Below are 16,603 nucleotides of genomic sequence, written 5' to 3' on the forward strand. Positions count from 1 at the left end.
TTTCATCATCCCAGACATGCAATATCAACTACACCTGGCAACAGCCTGTCATTTACTTTCCCAAGGGTTGAAAGAACCTGGCCAATATTTATAGCAGCAAATCAAGCCAGTAGTGCACTAGCTGCTTTGAGAAAAATAGCTGAGGCTTTTCTGAGTCCAGGTCTATTTATTATTCATCAAATTGGATTCCAGCTTCCCTCTTTAATTTTATGTGTTGTTTTTCCTAAAATATGGATTTTAGTTTATGATGAGGTTTCACTTAAGGATTAAAAGAGAGAACACAGAAAGGCAAAACAGGAGAAAGGAAAACAGGATGATAAAAAAAGGTATTCTGTAAAAACAACAACATTTTCAGCAAACAAAATTTACCTTTGCAGAAACCAGCAAAGGCCAGGACATCAACAAAAGTGACAGTGCACATTTTTTTATTAATTTCTTCATATGAATTACTCAATGGATCAAGAACCCAGTTTAACTAACACCTCTACCAGAGGCAAAGTGTCACAGCTGACAGGAAGTGTCCCAAATTGGCTGTGGGACCAAGTGTCCTGAAGTCAACCAGAAGGATCCCTCTGTGAGGGCTGGGGCAGGCAGGAGAGGTAGGAAAAGACACTTGGCTGATGCAAGGCTCCTGCTTGGAGCACCTTGCTCTCCTGTCAGCCACCTGGAGCACACCTGACAGAGCCAGCTGACCACAGGGCCGTGAGAAAAAGATGGGATCTGCAACTGAATTACCACATCTATTTTCTCCAGGGCTTGACCAGGACTGAGTCATGCCAAGAGGAGGCTTTGAGCAGGGTCTGGACCTGGGCAGATAAAACCTGTGTTATTTGTGTGTGTTACTTGAATCAGCCAGAGAGAAAACTGCACAGTGCATCAACCCTGCAAAATAAATACAGCACTGTAGAGGCTTACCCAGGAGAGATGTCCTGGGAAATGCTCTCCTCCATCCATCATTGCCCAGGGAGGAGAAACCACAGTGCAAGAACCAGCCATGGCCAGAGGAGAGATGCCAAGGCAAGCACACCCTGTGCCCACCCAAACATTGTGGTGGTGGCTGGAGCAGAGTGCCTGTTCTGGGATTGCTCCTCCTAGATTTTCCCCTTTTCCCTTAGAGAAAGGCACCTCCACAGCAGAACAAAACTCCTGCCTCAGAGGTGGAAGAAAAGGTGATGATCCCTTCCTCAGCACCAAGCAAGGCAGAACTGACTACAGTTCTACCCCACTTGGCATGAGGCTGCAGTGGGCACAAGGTCCCTTCCCCCTGCACCAGGGACCAAATGCTGTGGGGTCAGGGTAAGAATTACCCACAGATGCACAAGCACACTCTCCTACAGTGCTGCCAAGCCCTGAATAGGGAGGGGAAACAACCAGGGGAGCTTCTTCCCTGAGCAGAGTCTTTTGGGAGAGCCACCATAAGGGCTGTAAGGCAGTCAGGCAGGCATTCCCCATTTCCCTGGTTACTCCACCAATGAATGCTCTCTCCCTTGTGTTACAGGTACTCTCCACTGCTGCAGGATCACGTCAGGACAAGCTCTGCAGTCCCCAGGGCTTGAGCAAGTGCAAGTCAGACAGGCAGAGCCTGAGTGTGTCTCTTCCATGCCAAGGGGAAGAAGAGGCAGCAAGAACCACTTAAATGAAGAAAAACAAGTTCACAAAAGGGATGCTGCTTCATGGAATCAAATCCACCACAAAAACCCAAACCCAATACCAGGGTGTTGGTGGGAAGAAGGCTCCAGAGCAGGCTTAGCATGGAAGACCAGGAAAAGGGAGAGAGCAGCACCTGCAGTAAGGGACCATGATTGAAACAAGAAGAACCAGGCTGAGGAAGACACCAGGAAAGGCAAGAGACACCTCCACAGCAAGAAACAGATGGTCCAAAATGACAGGCAGGTCCTTGCACGTCACATCAAGCACCCTGGGTAAACATTCACTGCTGACATTTCACACCTACACAAGGCTGCATCATCACATCTCAACACCCAGAAGGGGAGACAACATCCTTGCTGCATTTGTCCCCAGTGCCAGGTCCTCCAGCCCAGATCTCCAGAATTAGACTTCAGGTCTGTTCCCTGGAGAGTCTAAATGAAGGTCTGTGTGTGAGGGAAGGGAGTCCAGTTCAATGGTTTTGTTGTTCTGAAGAGCTGCTGTGCCTGAGACACTTCTGCTCTGGAGGTGACCAATTTATTTGGTCACTTTTCCCTTGCTGTTCAGTCTAGGGCAGAAATTCACAAGGATTTTCCAGGGGTACAAAAGCTCCTGAACTCTCCTTGATTTCCTCTTCAACCCTAGGGCCACAGCAGCCCTTCAAGGCTCATGGTGAAGGGCCACATCTCCTGAAAGGGGACACTATGAACATCAACGAGTCATTTTGTCATCCAGGGCCAGAGGGGAAGCATGCAAGTGCCACAGCAACAGCTTGCCAAGCCAGAGTGTGTGATTTAGACAGCCTTTTCCTTCTTGGCATCTTAGAAATTAGCTCTGATGTCCTAATCATCATTCAAGATCATTCAACAGTTCATCTTCTTCCATCTTCATGAGCTTCAACACAGGACAAACTGAGCTGCTTCTTACTTGACTGGAAACATGCTGAATTAAACAAGGTGAGTAGGATTTAGGAACTGGGAAAAATGGATTCAGATCTTACTAGAAGCAAGAGGAAGTCGCACCTTGGTGATTTTTCCACCAAGGGAAAAATCTCAGCACTGCCCTGACCAAAGTCAGGCTAAATCTGTGATGGGCTCAGGGTAAAAGAAGTGACAACTTTGCAAAATTGCTGTTCACCTGAATCTTTCACCCAGCTTCACTCACAGTGGGTCAGTAGATGTTGGCTGGCAGCAAATGCCATCTTACTGATGTTGCAGAATGACTCCCATCAAAGTGCTAAATTGACTTCCAAAATTTTCACCTTTGGTAAAGAAAATTTCCCCCAATGCTCCCCAGTGAGAAGCCTATTATATTATTACATATAATATAATGATATATAGTCTATTATATATAGGGAAATCATAACCACTTGTTCTTTGGAAGGCTAAGAACAACTAAGCAATAAGAAACAAGCAATTTCAAACAGGACAATAAATTTTCTGTTTATCATTAAAAAAAATAGTATTTTTTCCCCTCAAAGACCCCAGAGGTCTTTAAACATGAATGAAAAACAGAAATTGCTGCTTGATTCCTCCTCCATAACACTACTGAGTATATGGAAACATCTATGGCCTCTATGCAACAGGAAAACAAATCAGAATTACCTCTAAAAGAACAATGAGGCTCCAAGTTCCTGATAACGGATGTGGCCATTACACCCAATATGTGCATTGCAAAATGAGTTTGTGCTAATGGCAATTAATACCTCCCACTCCAAAACATTTCTATCAGATCTGGAGTCTGCTGGAAAACAAAGGCACTTTTTATGGGAAAAGATTCACAGTTGTTTTTCTATCCACACATGTCAAAATTGGAGCAGGAAATTAGGAAAGACAACTAATCAGAGAATGCAGTAGTGTAATTATTTCCACCAAGGTACTTGTCCATCCTTGCCCAGTGACTGTGTACTCTGGCATGGCTCACAACCCACCTGGGTCCTGGGCAGAGGGAAAGTTTTGTGTGCAGCATGTACTTCAAACACTTCCTTAACACCTGCAACAGGTATGACACATTTCCAAGAGCTGTCAGCTCTTCCTCAGCTCTCAAAAAGGCAGTCAGCATTTCTTCTAGACCCACCTCAGATCCTGATGGAAGGTACATAACCATGGCACACTCAGCACTGCTTCCAGTGACATCAGATCCTTCAGTTTGGCAGCCAAGGAGTTGTACTGACCTGGCTTGTAAGATTTAATAACTGTTAGACCTCTGAAACAGCCCACACAAAATGAGCTTGTGGAGAAACACTGTATGGGCTTTGAAAAGAGCAGGCATGTGCCCTGGTCTGAGGACATTCTTGCTGCAGTAAAACCCATCTCCTTCCACAAGAGCTTACACCAGTTGTTTCCTAACAGTGCAGATGTTCTGTTCCAGAAAACTGGGATGAAGCTCTCCCTACACTCCCTAGCTTTTACTCACCATATGCTGAGTGGCATTTTCAGCTCCACAACACAATACCTCACTCTTTAGGGCAGTACAGAGATTCCAAGCATGGGGTCCAGGGGAAGCAAATAGTTGAAGTCAGCCAGCCCAGAGGCTTTCCACAAGTATCATGCACCAAAGACAAGTTATTGCAAGCTTCCCTTCATAGCCAGGCATCACCCAGCTCACCCAGCCACACCACAACAACCACCTGGTAAACTCACTTCTACTCAAACCTGAAAGCTTTTGTTGCAGAAGGCTCAACTGAGGGCATTTAGATAAGAGATAGCATTTAAGATAAGAGAAGGTATGATAATCTCCTGATTACACCTCCCATGCAGCCTAATCTGTCCCCACAATCTGCACACAGGGACCACCAAAGCACTGTTCCCACACCACTGGATGATCCACGGACCCCCAGGCACGACCAAGGAGAGCTGGGTGATGAAGGGCAGATGAGGTGCATACAGCTTGGCCAATCTCATCTGCCTTTGATCTGCAACTTATTGTCTTGGCATGGTTTAGGGAGCTAATCCTCCCCTGTGGCTGGGGGAAGACACAGACCTCCCCAGCTCCCTTCAGCTGCACAGCCCCACACAGCATGGGGTGGGGGAACTGAGCTGCCTGGGGGCAGGTCAAGCTCACGAGCTCAGGGAAAGTGTTGGGCACGTCCAAATTGTGTGGATTTTGTCTGAAATCCTTCTACTCCACAGCAGCCAGCCTAAGCAGCAGAAGCCTCACCTCCTGGGTCCTTCCCCTGCTCTTGCAGCAGCCTCTCCTCATGCCCTGAGCCACCCTGGGCAATGGTGAAAGTGCAGGTGTCACCCCAAATGCTTTAGAGAAAGATGTAACACTGCCTGAGCAATCCACTTTGTGCAATGAGGTATAACACAACCAACCAGGGCAGATCTCATCCAGCACAGGCTTATCTCATCTCCATGGGCCAGGTTTGAGAGGTGACTTCACCCTGCACGTTATCAGGAACACACCATGGCACTTGCTGGACAACAGGAGATGCTTTCTCTTGCACTGTACAAGTCACCAAGCCACACAGCATTAATGGCAAAAGACCTTGCTGCCACCTCCCATCCCAGCATCCTGCTTGGAATGGCAGATTCCCACCAGCCTTGGCTGATCAGAGCAATGGGAGAGCAGTGAGAGGCTAGGAAGGAAAACTTAAATTTGGGATTTGTACCTGAAGCCCACCACCAGGGAAACCATTCTCAAAGTGGTGGCAATAGCCTGTTCCACATCTGATGCTTGAGGAAAGATGTCAGGAACTGCAAATCTTATTAGTATATTTGGGGCAGCCAAGAAAATGGACTTGAATCAGGGACACACTCCTGGTCACTCAGCACAACAATAGGGACAAAGGTCTTTTATCAAAGATGCAATCTGTAGGGAAGAAAAAGGGAGAGAAGGATCCCTCCCTTCTCAGAGGTCTCCAGTGAACCTAACAGGCATAAAACCCTTAGGAGAGAAATAAGAAGTGTAGAAACCACCCTGTGAAGAGTCAACAAGGGAGGAGGTTTGGTGTGGGAGACAAGAAAGCCTCTTGAGAAAGGGCTCGAGAGATGAGCCATAAGATGCACAGGAAATGAAACAGCACCCAGAGCTCTTCACCTGGGCTGTCACCCAACCAAACACATTTCAACATGGCCATGAGCTATTTCCTCAGCCAAGCTCAGACATTGGTGAGGGATGCAGGCAACTGTGAGGACATGTCTTTAGGATGCTGTTCTGCAATCTCCAAGGAGACTGGTTCACCCTCAGCAGCCTCTGTTTTGACTGACATTTCCATCTCCTGGACTGTAACAACAGAAGGGAGAACATCACCACACTGGGGTTTCCTGCAGCTTTCCTCACCAGCAAATCTTCCATAGTAACTCTGGTACCCCTTAGCTTTGACTTCCACACCACCCTTTTCATAGAAGTATTATCCCTGACTGTGGAGAAAAAGGCCTAGGTCTCCAGGGTCAAGTCACCAGCTCCAGCTCAGGTCAGGAAGTCCAGAGCCAAACCAAATTTTGCTGCAACACCACATCCCTACCCAGTGCCCAAATTCTGGGGTGCCTTCCAGTAGGCAAAGCCACAAGTGTCCCAAGGGATGGCCAAAAGAAACAGAAACACAGGTGCTGATCTTGGCTCAGCCAGTGCAGCTGCAAAGCTGAGCTCCACACAGGCTGCAAAAGGCAGCTGAGGCAGTGGCAGAACAGCTGGATGCTCCAGCCAAGCCACACTCCCACATCCAGCCAGCTTCAACCAAACCTGCCTCTCCATGTCCCTGCTGCAGGTCACAGCACAACCACCAGGCAAATGCCAGTCTGAACCAAGTCACTCCACCTTCAGTGGATCCCTGTCCATGAAGAGGGAGGGTGACCTCTCCTATCTCACAGGTCTCACGCAAAGATCCCAAGGATGCCTGTACAATGCTGGGATTATGAGACAGCCCATCTGTGTGACAGCTTCCATCAGACAGGAGAGCAGAGAAACCTTCCAGCAAGGATGTGGTCAGGGTCCAGGAAGGATTATCAACTGGAAGAAAGGACTGTTCACTGTTCCAGACTCCTGGATGTAGTTGGACTCACACACACACCAGCACACACAAGTGGTACATGTTTTTCCCTCCAGCCCTGTCCTGTCACACAGGACTGGCCCTGAAATCCTTTTGGAAGGGGTTTTGCAAAACCCACCAACTGGGAGCTCAGCTGTGGGGCCTGCAGAAGCCCATGACTGCCAGGGTGTGATGACAAACAGTGCACACAGTTCTCAGTCAGGTCAGGCTTCCTGAAAGGCTACAGAAAAGTAGAGGCAAACAAAAATCAGAGTGGGCCCATAGCCACTGCTAAGCTTTTCAGGGGGCTGCAGCCATGTCCTACCTCTTAAATTTTCACATCTATTGCTTTCCTTAGCATTCCTGACATGTATTCCTGGCTTTACCTGGCTGTCATGCTAGAGGGTGATGAGAAGTTTCCAAGGGCATGTCATCACTCTGGGCCAGAGTCTATATCACCTGATGGACTTCATCCCTGCATGAGAACAAAGACAACAAAATTAAACACAACCTCCCAAAGCCTCCTGGAAAAAAAATCTTTCACACTTTATACCACCAGCCCTTCTTTTTCAGACATGTCAGGAAATGCCATTTGACAACCAGCTGCAGGGACAACATACAACATATCCTGCAAGGACACAAGGCAGCTTTTTATCTAGCCAGGATGAAAATTCATGCAAAGAAAAGGCTTAGAAAAAAGGAAAAACAGTGTTGTGGCTGAGAGGAAAGGAGGCATTAGAGCCTCTCCAGCATAACACTCCTGCAAATGGTTGCAAAGATGCTGTGTTGAGTCAAGAAGAATTTCACTGCTGTGTCTCTGCACTCATGTGTTTTGCATCTGGACACCTCATCAGAGCTGATAACCCTGGAAGGAGCCTCCTGAGCCACCTGGCCCCAGCCCCAGCTCTGAGCAACCTGATCTCTCCTTCAGTGAGGCAAAGCTCCCAGGCAGCCAGCTGGGACTTCACTACTCAATCTGTGCAGCTGGGAAGGCAAAGGGTAAAATCCCTTCCAAAATCCCTTTTGTTTAGCCACAGGGGCTCATTTTAACTAACCTCAGGGCTTTCAGTGGAGTTACTAGTTGAAGGTGGTGTAGACAGATGTGGATGGATTATAGCAGCACTGCTAAGTTTGCCAAGGAACTGACTACAGAAGAACTGGTGCAAATTTTTCTTAAGAACAATTTCCATGCAGCTTAAGAGTGAGCAACAGCAAGAAAGGAAAAAAAACCTTAATTAAACAGTTAAATCACATAAATTTTCTCACTGGATGAAAACAAAGATTGCTCAGCAGGCAAAAGGATCCTAAGAAGAGGAGTGGCCAACACAGGGTAGCTCTGCACATTCCAACAGCCACAGCTCAGTTTTGCCCTGGGGTGATTGATGCTTTGGGGAAAGCAGAAATATCTGGGGAGGAGGTGGAGCCGGATCCACCATCTCCCTGGTGGGCAGGAAAGGAAAGTCTCACCGGTCTGTGCAGGCAGGAGGGGTTCAGGAGGATGGAAGCAGGTAGCCACAGGAGAGGTAAGTATGCCACACATCAGGAATAAAGCAGGTTCATTGCCTTATCCTGCACTCTGGCTGCCGAGGCTGGGGGAAGACTCTCACAGTGAGTGGTGTTTGGTCCAGGGTGCTGGGAGCTGATGATGGATAAGGAGTCCTGGGACATTAAATAAATTCTGGGATAAGAATCACAGGCATGCTCTTAAAGAGGTTTCTACCAAGGCCACAGAATGCACTTGCCCCTGGGTTTGGTGGCTGCACTGTCTTTCCACTCACTGTAGACAGACAGTCAGACACATTGGCTGGAACCATGGGAGTCACAGTCCCTTTATCACTCACTCAGTCTTGAGCTCTCTGAACATCTTAGATACCACAGCATCCATTTCATGGCAGTCTTGAAGACAGGGAAAACCTTTTCCAGTGTCTGCTGGAGATTTATCATTTGGCATTTCAGCACCTTTCCACCTCCAGGCACTCTCCCAGAGCCTGGGCTCCCAGGACAGGGCCAGAGCAGCTTGTTGCAGGATGAGTGGCAGCTGATTCCACAGCTCTTTGATCCACACTGTGAACTGCTGGGGTGGACTAAGGAAAGAGGATTTCAGCTGACCTTCATTAGCTTTCTGCTGATCCTTTCCCAGCTTGTAAATTAGCAAGTATTTGCATCCAAAAGGCAGGTGAGCCAATCCTCTGGGGCTAGGACAGAGGAGCTTTGCAGAAGGGGGCAAAGGTGCTTTCCACTTAAGTGAGGGGAGAAAAAGACTTTCATGTCTACCAGGGCCAGGCAGGAAAATCCAGGCAAGAGATGTAACCTGGCTTTCCCCTCCCCTCTGGTGCCACAGTGAACCCAGTACAGGGCTGGCCAAATGACCACGTGAGATTTCAAAGCTGCCTCCCAACTTCAATAGAGGTGAGAGCAGGAAGGAAAACAGCCCCTCAATCACCACACTGATTTTCATTGCTATTAAATATAATCATCTCTGCTCTCTTTCATCTTCTCTTGTGAAAGCTGGCAATGAAAGCAGCACACAGTAGAGAGAGGCAGAGTGGGGGAATTGCAACAAACCTCCAAAATGCACTGCTGACCCAGGGGCAGGGAGCACAGGAAACAGGGAAACCAACAGGCCCATTGCTATCAAAGGGTGGGAAAAGGGACCAGACACAGAAACTTGCTCAGCTTTGTTTCTTGCCCTCACCACAGCTGCAATATCTCCAGTGCACTCTGAGCCTGCTCAACACCACCAGGAGCCCCTCTCCAAGGTATGCTAAGAATTTTCACATGTCTGCAGCACAGAGCATGGACCACACCTCCCATCTCCCACCTGGGCTGCCAAATTTAGAACACCAATCTTATGGACCACCCTTATTTCTGGCTCTGTTCCACTGTGTGACCTGCAGGTACTCAGGCAAGAATTTCTGCTCCTGCCCCCATCACCTGGGCTGCTGTCAAGGTGTTTTCATGGACAATCCACCCCTTTGTGCTCAGGTGAGCTCCTCTTCTGTCCAAAGATGCTGGGCTGATGGGAAAGGCCGTGCCAGTGGGCAGGTTTTCACTTTTTCCTCAGCACACCTTGCTCCAGACACTTTGTGGTAAGTGTTCCTTTTTAAGATCTATTGATTTCATAAATAATAGAGCAAAAGAAAGAAACATCACACAAATACACAGGACAAATAATCTCTCCCTAAGGAAACAAACAGCAGCTACAAAGGAAAAAATAGCCCAGTAGGCGAGCATTGATCTTTAAGCAGGAGATCAAGTGGCATTAGAGTTATTTGTTAATTAACTTAACAGCACATAGATAGGGCCAGATTCAAACAGGTCACCTTAGGGATCTTGCTCCACAAACAGGAGTCTTGAAGCCTGCCTTTCTCATTCTAAGAGCACTCAGCAGTTTCTGCAATACCTCAGCTACCTCTGTCTTGGTTCTACTGACTGATGTCCAGAGAGAACAAGTGCCAAAAGCCAAAATCTTCATCCCTAACTCCTGGAAACAGCTCCTGGCCTAGGGAACCCAATATGAATGAGAAACTTTTCCAGCCACAGGCCTGCATCAGAAGACTCTGACATAGAAATCAACACCTACTCCTCCCAGGATGAAAAGAACAGTGTCTTCTGAAGAAACCACAGCCTAGAAGAACAAAAGGAAAAGGGTATTCCTAGGCTTTCACAGGATGAAAAACCATTTCAGCTAACCCTGGTTGGCACAAGGTGCCTGCTTCACTACACAGACCAGGTGTAACAGGAGACAGGCAGAGCCTTTGTGGCTGTTACAGCATCTACACGTGGCAGAGTGGATTCACACAAGGGGAACAGCAATCCCTGCCCATACCAGGCTGCCAGGAGGATCTCGTGGTGCCCAGCACACTCCAAGGTGCTCATTTCAGCTGAAACAGGCACAAGTCCTTCCTCCAGTCAGAAGATCTGCACACCAAAGCTCAGCCCTGGCTGTGAAAACGTGAGGAGAGAATCAGTGCCAAGAGCAGCCACCCCAGAGGGAAGCAAGGCCATGCAGGAGCTCCATCCAGGCAGCTGCTCAGCTTAACCCTTTCAGCCACCAGCTGCAAGAACAGCTACCACAGTGGTATATGCTCCACACAGCCACAAGCTCTTGCTATAAGCAGGATCAACCTCAGTAGCATTCCCCACTGGAAATTTGCAGAAAAATCCTTGTGCCACACAGAGCACCACTGTATCTTCAGCTTGCCTGGTCTCTGGAAGGCAGCAGTGAGTTATTAGCTGCATGGGAGGTGCCTGCAGGGAGCAGAAACAGTGAGGGAGAACAGGGGTGACAGGTTTTTGGCACTGGATCATGGCACTGATTCAAGCCTAGCATTTTTGTGACAACAGAATGGTGTGTTTCCAGGGATTATCCAGGCATTATCAGGGAGGAAGGGCTGGAGTGAGTATAAAGAAATCTAAAGGTGGTCACTGGGGAAAGATTTCCTTGCAGATGGCAAATTCCTGGTCTTGAGCAGTGGTCACCTGGCCTGTCTCAGCTGCAGCTAAGCAGAAAATGAGCCTCTGCCAGAACACATCCAGGTGTTGCCAGTGCTCATGCCCCAGAAACCACTCCACAGCACGCTCTCCCAGCGTGCTGGTTTAACAGTGTACCCTCACCTTTGCTCAGAATTGATACCAGATAGCTTCAAACTCCACCTGAGGCAACAGCCATCACTTGTGCACTGCAGCACAAAGGTTCTTCAGCACACCTTTACCAGCAGCACTGGCTGCTGTGCTACAAGGAGACAGGGAGAAAGTAAGGGATGCCAGAGACTGGTGCCCTGGAAGCCCATCACTCTCTTCAGCGATACCCCACATTCAAATCTCTGACAAGTTCTTCTTTAATGGAACCTGTACCTCAACAGAGGAAGTAATTTACAGACATCTCCCCTGACAAGAATAACAGGGGGACTGAAGAGTGATGTCTGCCTGCAGTGACAGTTCTGTTGCAAAGCTACAAATCCCAGCTTTCCCTGAGACACACATAAAACTTCCTACAGGACACTAAAACCAGGTCGAATACACAGAGGAATATCGATGAGAGAATCTTCTTTACCAGCTTGTTTCCTTTCCAAAACTATAGGTGATCAGGTCCTGTCACTTGAGAAGCACTTGCAGACCAACTGTTTCTGAAAGCAAGAGAAGAAACACAGCCCTGCTCTCACGTCAGAGTGACAAACCTTTGTAAAACGATTCGCTTCCCTCCCCTCCTACTCACTCGTGTTTCAAAAAAATTTAGTTCAAAAGCAGCTCTTTAAAGAGGTTATATAATAAGTGATTTGTACCACGAGGCTGGCTAGTTTTAGCCCAGCTGCTTAGATCACAGTTGGATTTTATTTCCTGGTTAGCTGGTGGACTTGTGTCCACTGACGAGCCTGTGGGCAGAGGATGCTCCTGGCCATTGCATTTCCCAGCCAGGAGAGTCAGTACCACAGTGTTCTGCTGCTTCTGCCTTTTCAGTAATGAGCTCTGCTGCTGATACTGTCCAATTCCAGCTCCCAGACAGGAAGGAAAGTGGGCAGTGCTTGAAGATTCCTACTTTTTCACAGATCACGGTTATGTTTAACATGCTCCATGCTCACAGCAGCCAAAAAGCCATTTGCAGCAGCACTGGGCTCCCCAGGGGCCAATCTCAGCACAAAGAACCCTTGCTGAAAGTTTAGTGAGGTCATATGTCTGGCAAATGTAATGGCAACAAATTAAACTACTTTTTTAAGAACTTGGCTCCTACCCTGCCTTGGAGATCCAAAACAAAATCCTTAACTCTTTGTAGCCTCCCCCTGCACAGAGCTCACCACAGGAGGTTTTCAAGGCAGGATTTGTCCTCAAGCAGTGCAGGGGCCATGCCAGCCCAAGGACAAGCCACAGGCTGCTCCTCACTTGGCTGCTCCACTGCTCCCCAGGTTAACAGCTTCACAAATGGGAGACTGCAGATGTGCCCACATTAAAAAAAAAGACTATGACTGTAAAAATCAAAGTGGGTTTAACTCATTCCAGAGGTTACTCTCAGCACTCAAAAATGGTGGTGCTTAGTGGATAAAGCATGGAGCCTCAGGACAAGACAGGCAACAGGATTTGGGATCCTTAAGGGTTTGGTTTTTTTTTTTTTTTTTGAGGTTGTTGCTCAATCTTTAAGCACAAGGATTAAAATGTAAATCTTGTATTTTCCAAGCCTTGCCTGCCTCTCAAGCAATAGCCAGCCTTCAGAAGTGCTGCTAGGTTTTAAGTCCCATTCCAGGTAAGATGGTTGCAAGGGGGGAAATGAAGTTGCTGAGACTTAGAACAAAGAAGGTAGACAATACTGTCAATCTTCAGATTACCTTTTTTGCCACTTTAATCATAGAGAGCTTGTAAGATTGCCTCTCCTCCTGACTCCCCACACCCATCCAACCTGGCTTACCTCTACAACAACATGGAACAAGAAGTTAAGACCAGAAAAGCAGTTTTCCTGATCTGCTGCTTGTGGTTAGAGTAGAGCTAATTTTTTCCCAGTAGCTCTTATGGGGCTCTCTCAGATTTGAGCTGGTAACAGAGTTGATAATTCAGGGATGCTTTAGCTGCTGCTGAGCAGTAACAGAGCCAAGGCCTTTTCTGCTTCTCTACCCCAAGAGAGGAGGCTGGAGGACAAAGAGTTGGGAGGGGACAACCAGGACAGCTGAGCCCAGCTGACCCAAGGGGTATTCCAGACCATGTGGCATCATGCTCAGCACATAAAGCTGGGTAAAGAGGGAGGAAGGGAGGGCATTCAGAGTGATGGCATTTGTCCTCCCAAGTCACTGTCACATGTGAATGGAGCCCTGCTGTCCTGAGGATGGCTGAACACCTGCCAGCCCATGGGAAGTGGTGAATGAATTCCTCATTTTGCTTTACCTGATCCAACTGTCTTTATCTCAAACCACAAGTTTTCTCACTTTTAGCCTTCTGATTCTCCTCCCCATCCCACCTGGGGTCAGTGAGGGGCTGTGTGGGGATTAGCTGCCAACTGGGGTTAAAACACAACACCCTACATTCCACTTGTCCTCAGCACTTGAGCACTTAACCTGTTTTAGAAGCACAATTACATCTTTCAAATGGATTCACTCAGAACATCTGAAAAGCATCTATATCAAAAGTGCCCAAATGTGAGCACCTCTGGACACACATGAAATGTGTCCATTGTACTGTCAACCCCTCTAAAATAGTATAGTCAAGTGGCTGCTTTGTCTCTAAGACATTAGAAAGTGCACATTAAAAGGATGCAAAGGCTATTTTAAAAGTAAATCATAGAATATTCTGAGTTGGAAGGAACCCACAAGTATTATTGAATCCAATTCTTAAGTGACTGGCCCATACAGGTATCGAATCTACAACTCTGGCATTGTTAGCACCATGCTCTGACCAACTGAGCTTAAAAACTGATGCAAGAATATTTAAATTTTTCCCTCCACACCCCAATCTCAAAGGCCAGTCCACAATACTGAGGATCAAGTTGAAAATTTAGGTTCTTGCAACTGATTTTCATCATTATTTCAGTGGCAGCAGATCAGGGCATGAACAGCTTTTTTTTCTAGTAGCAAATTAGCCACAGCATTTTTGAGTCCCCTCCTCCCCACCCATCAGCATCACCACACAAGCTCATTTCAATGAAAATGATGTCAGTCTCTCAGCAAAAAGACACTGAAAGCTTTGAGCAAGAGCACAGAATATCACCACTGAATCGATTCCATTAAGGGAAAGTAATGATTTATCAGACTCAGAGCCTGGAAACAGAAAACAAAGTCTGTGGCAGAGCAGAGAGAAACAAAGCATGGAAATGAGAAAGCTCTCAGCCTCCCACAAACAAAGGAGTGAAATATTGTGATCATGCCAGCAAGGGGTTCTTAGAGATGTATAAAGGACCAGGAGGGAAGGAGACCAGAGGCTTCCCAGTGATGGCAGGAAAACACAACCAGATCCCCCCATATGGGATGAGGAGCATTAACACCACCAAGGTGCTGTCCCAGCCTGCAACAGAAACAGGTACAACACCAAAAACCATCCCAAAGCCACACCACCTGGGCTTAAAACCAGCTAAACCCCATATGAAATAAGGATGCCAGCCTGTCCTCAGGCAAGCATCCAGAGTGCCACAACACATGCAGAGATGGAGGCCCTGGAAGCTGTGCAAGGCTGGCAGGTGCAGGTGGCACAAGGTACCACCAAGGGCAGGGACTGAGGCAGCCTCCCTGTCTGCAGAGATCAGACAGACAGTGGGGAGGAGAGCAGCCCTGAGGTGCTCAAATTCCTGCAGCTCATTTCTCCAAGAATGGGGGTCAGAGTTTATTGCAAGAAAGGAGACCACCAGTAAGTGTCAGCAGAAGAGGTGTTGCAGACAGGATCTCCCAGAAGTCCAAATTCTTGTGCAGCTACACACTGAACACCTGCTCAAGCGTCAAAAAAGGCAGGGGGGGAGGAGGGTGCCAGTGATGAGCTACTCAACTGTGAAAACATCTGCAAAATGACCAAAAATTAAAGGCAGTCCAGTATGAGAAGAGGGGAGTTCCATGATGGAGAAAACATTCCACTGTTTAGCTCCTTTCCTGCTCCTTTGCCCTGCCTTTAATTTAAGAAGCAAAGATGAAGCAAAATCTCCTTGGAAATCACCCTGCATCTGACAAGCTGGGGCCTCTGTTCCAGCCTCAATCACTTTTCCTGTATTGCACATGGGAGCAGGCTAAATGTGTCAGATTTAATCTCCTCTGCACAAATATCATCCAGGGTCTCAGCTGCTGTGTCAGATTTGCTGTGTGAGACTCAGGTGAGACAAATCCTTCCAGGTGCCAGTTGCACAGGACCTCACCTGTTTGATATGGTCCTAGACCAGAGGTGAAATACCACTGCCCCAAATATCCTGAGAGCACTTTGCTTCTCACCTTCAGCCAGCACATACCTCAGCAACAAGCCTAATATATGGGCCAGGAATTTGGAAACTCCAAGTTGCTTACACACTTTAAAACTAACTTAGTAGGACCAGACACAGGAGAGATGTGACCTTCCAGCTTAGTACTCAGTCCACATGCTGGCTGCTGTACTTCTGGAAAGCACAAGAGATCACAATTGTTACCCACACTTACAAATAAAATATTGCTTTTATTTTAGTAAAGTAACAAAGCTATTTACAGATACAATAACTATACATTCCAATTGAAAAATAGAATGTGCTCAAAATTGTTAAAGCAAGTCACACACAGTCTGTTAGGAACACAACCTCAAACCTCCCAATGCCTTCACCTCCTGTCTCATCTTAGGAAATCAGTTTGTTTTGTTCTGAATTATTTTCTGCTGATTCTCAAGACATTCCTTCAGCTTGTCTTCAGTGAGTGTCAGCCTCTGCTCCAGGATGGAAACTGTCTGCAAAACAAAGTGAAAGCTGTTGTTAAGCTACTGACAAAGACACACGGCACGCTGTACTCCCAGTAAGATGTGCCCAATAAAAATGCTAAATTCACAGGAATATTTTGAGGTATTTCCAGGCTGGAACTCCAGTGTCAGCATTCCAGAAAGGCAGATCCCCTCACGACTTCAGAGAGGAGCAATAGAAGACAGTGGGTGGAAAGCCCTCCTGCAGACCACACCAAGCACCCATCTCAGCACTGGTGCTTTCAGACTGGGCTCTCATTTCCTTTCCTGGACAGGTTCATGAGGCACCAGACATGCTTCTGCTAATGAGACACACAGATTTTAAACCCTTTTGCTCAGTTATGGCTCTGATTTTCTCTCTTTGCTTCCAACCATTCCCTCCTTTCCCTGAACACGTGGGTCTGCTGTAATTAAAACACTCAAAACTTGCTGGACAAGCACCATGACAGACAAGAAAACCTTTCCAGCCTAAGACAATGCAGCAGGAGATGGAGGAGAAAAACTTCAGGTGGCAACAGCTATCTCAACATAATGCCTACATTTTTTTTTGTGTAATCCAGTTACCCTGCAAAGGATTGTTCTCTTTCTCCTCAAGCTGAAGTCATC

The 16,603-nt window shown here is 47.3% G+C and overlaps 1 protein-coding gene across 2 annotated transcripts in view; it reads right to left on the reverse strand.

Moving 5' to 3' along the window:
- The window catches only part of POC1A (POC1 centriolar protein A), a 69,386-nt gene that overhangs the window by 9,321 nt on the left and 43,462 nt on the right, over window positions 1-16,603 (reverse strand). The window contains exons 11-12 of one of the 2 annotated variants that reach the window (XR_013775749.1): window positions 15,869-15,988; window positions 7,006-7,094 (exon numbers count right to left, since the gene is read on the reverse strand). Coding sequence is in view for 1 of the 2 variants with exons in the window: in XM_079317310.1 (XP_079173436.1) it covers window positions 15,890-15,988 (99 nt within the window). In the remaining variant the exon portion in view is untranslated. Of the gene's footprint in view, window positions 1-7,005; window positions 7,095-15,707; window positions 15,989-16,603 lie in introns of those variants that run through there. The other variant, XM_079317310.1, reaches the window with a different exon arrangement.

Source organism: Erithacus rubecula (assembly GCF_903797595.1).
Source record: "Erithacus rubecula genome assembly, chromosome: 13".
Classification (NCBI taxonomy): Eukaryota; Metazoa; Chordata; class Aves; order Passeriformes; family Muscicapidae; genus Erithacus; species Erithacus rubecula.